The 2,409-nt window shown below is 31.9% G+C and overlaps 1 protein-coding gene across 1 annotated transcript; it reads left to right on the top strand.

Moving 5' to 3' along the window:
• The first annotated feature begins 527 nt into the window (after positions 1-527).
• LOC112094662 (galactose-specific lectin) lies at positions 528-2,200 on the top strand. Its single transcript, XM_024176141.1, has 3 exons — positions 528-709; positions 1,309-1,554; positions 1,789-2,200. The coding sequence occupies exons 1-3, from the start codon at positions 536-538 to the stop codon at positions 2,023-2,025; spliced, it is 657 nt and encodes a 218-aa protein (XP_024031909.1). The 5' UTR covers positions 528-535; the 3' UTR covers positions 2,026-2,200.
• The last annotated feature ends 209 nt before the right edge of the window (positions 2,201-2,409 follow it).

Below are 2,409 nucleotides of genomic sequence, written 5' to 3'. Positions count from 1 at the left end.
GACATATAATATTATTATATATACTAAAATATATAATATTATCATATATATATATATATCACCTTACACACGAGAGTGGTGGGTCAAGAGATTATGTGTCTATGGAGTAATTCACGGAACGATAGATGGTAGATGGATTAAAAAAAACTCCCAAGAAAAACATGTCCTAACTACATAAAATACACGTGTTCATTAAAATCTTGCTTGTGTGCTCTCGAATCGGCATATTCGTTTTGCTTTTATTACAAACATTTACAGATGTTCTAAATAATTGCCTAAAATACACGCGTTCGTTAAAATCTGATTCCACGTGGCACTCCAACTAACTAAGACCTTTACATCTCTGACACTATTATTATCACGTGAATCGTGTGAATTTCTTTCCTTGTCCCTAAACAAGCACGAAATTTCAAATAAGGGTAGCAGTTACATCTCTATATATAGCCGAGTAAACACATAAGTTTCTCCACATCCAAATATACCATTTACGTAAACTAGTTTACAAATATACCATTTACATCCACATAAGTTTTTCATGCTGATGGCTTCGTCTTCCTTTCTCTCCCTCTCCTTCCTTGTCCTCCTCTTCTCTATCTCCTCTGCCAACACCCGCAAGTGGTCCTTGTCAAATGGTCTCGATCAGAAACCGTTCAGCATAATCGAGGCCGCCATTGGAGTTTCTGAAGACCTTCTTAATCTCAATGGGATGGTGAGGCCCCATACACACACACACACACACACATATATATATATACATATATATATATATATATTGCTTTTGAAAAGACACATTTTTTTTAAAAAACAAATCGGTAGGCATTGTATTATAACGATTCAACAATTATATATTTGTTGATGATTCTTTTATATGTGGTATTTTGATGTGTTAGAATACACGTATAAGAAAAATATGGTCGAGAATTGACAAAAAGAAAATATTGTTGTTAAAAAGTCTGTGTACGTAGAATACCTATTAGTAGGTAAAACAAACTATGCTATGGAGGAAAAAAAAAAAAAAACGAATTTCCTATTTGGTGTTTCTCTTTTATTTTTATCATTTTCTATTTGTCATTACTTATCTGTTAAATGTTCAGTCCCTGAAAAGAGAAAATCAAGTTAAAAAACCAAGATGTAAGATTAGAAAAATTTTATTATCTCTCATTTACCGCCATTATCTAGATTTTCTAATGAAGAACGGTTTTGGTTTGATGTGTGTAGATGTACTTGTTAAATATAAATACACATGATATATGCATGTATCATAGAAAGTTTAAAATTAATTATTGCCATTTGGAAAATATTTTATAGGAAGCTAAAAACAATCAACAAAGTGGGAAAAGTCAGACGATAGTTGTAGGAACATGGGGAGCCAAAGTGACTAGCTCTAATGGTGTGGCTTTTGATGACGGTGCATACACCGGAATAAGAGAAATCAATTTTGAATATAATAATGAAACTGCTATCGGAAGTATTCAAGTGACCTACGATGTGAATGGTACGCCATTTGAAGCAAAAAAACATGCAAGCTTTATAACAGGCTTCACACCAGTAAAGGTTAGTTTTTCATTCATTTCTTCATCTTTTAGCTATAAAATTTCTTTCCGGTATTACTCTATATATGTGTCTTTGTGAAAGCATTCTTTAATATGAGCTTATATTTTCGAGATAAGGAACTGTTAATATATATATTAGTAATGAGCTGTTAATATGAAATCATTTACTTATAAATACTCTCCATGTACATATATATAATACTAATTTAATTTTTTTATTTATATTTTGATCTAGATTTCCTTAGACTTTCCAAGTGAGTATATAGTTGAAGTGAGCGGGTACACTGGTAAAGTGAGCGGGTATACAGTAGTACGCTCTTTAACATTCAAGACCAACAAAGAAACTTATGGACCATATGGAGTTACAAGCGGCACACATTTTAAGCTCCCAATCCAAAATGGCTTAATTGTTGGATTTAAAGGAAGTGTCGGCTATTGGTTGGACTACATTGGGTTTCACTTATCACTTTAAGATTACTTATAAAATAATGATGCTGCTAAGATGGATCGTTGTTGTCCTATAAATAAGTTCAAATCGCCAAGTATGTAATGGTAGTATTATATGTTGGTTTTGTTGTCCTACAAGGAATGATTTGATGTTTCCAATAAAGGTCCATATATTGAGTAATTGGTGATGTGTTATATTACCTCTTGAATTTTGAGTTTGGCTTTCAAGAAAAGCACGAATTTGATGTCATTTTTATAGCAAATAATTAAGATGGCAAGTAGTTCAAACAATAAATTTAATGACTAGAAATTTAAAAGATCCCATTGACGTGGTGTACGGAATTAATATTTAAAACATCAAATGCATGGCAGTTGTCGTATTAAATTGATATATCTATGTGTTGTATGG

This window comes from Morus notabilis, unplaced genomic scaffold (genome assembly GCF_000414095.1).
Source record: "Morus notabilis unplaced genomic scaffold, ASM41409v2 Scaffold416, whole genome shotgun sequence".
NCBI lineage: Eukaryota > Viridiplantae > Streptophyta > Magnoliopsida > Rosales > Moraceae > Morus > Morus notabilis.
This window is presented reverse-complemented; position numbering and strand designations above follow the sequence as displayed.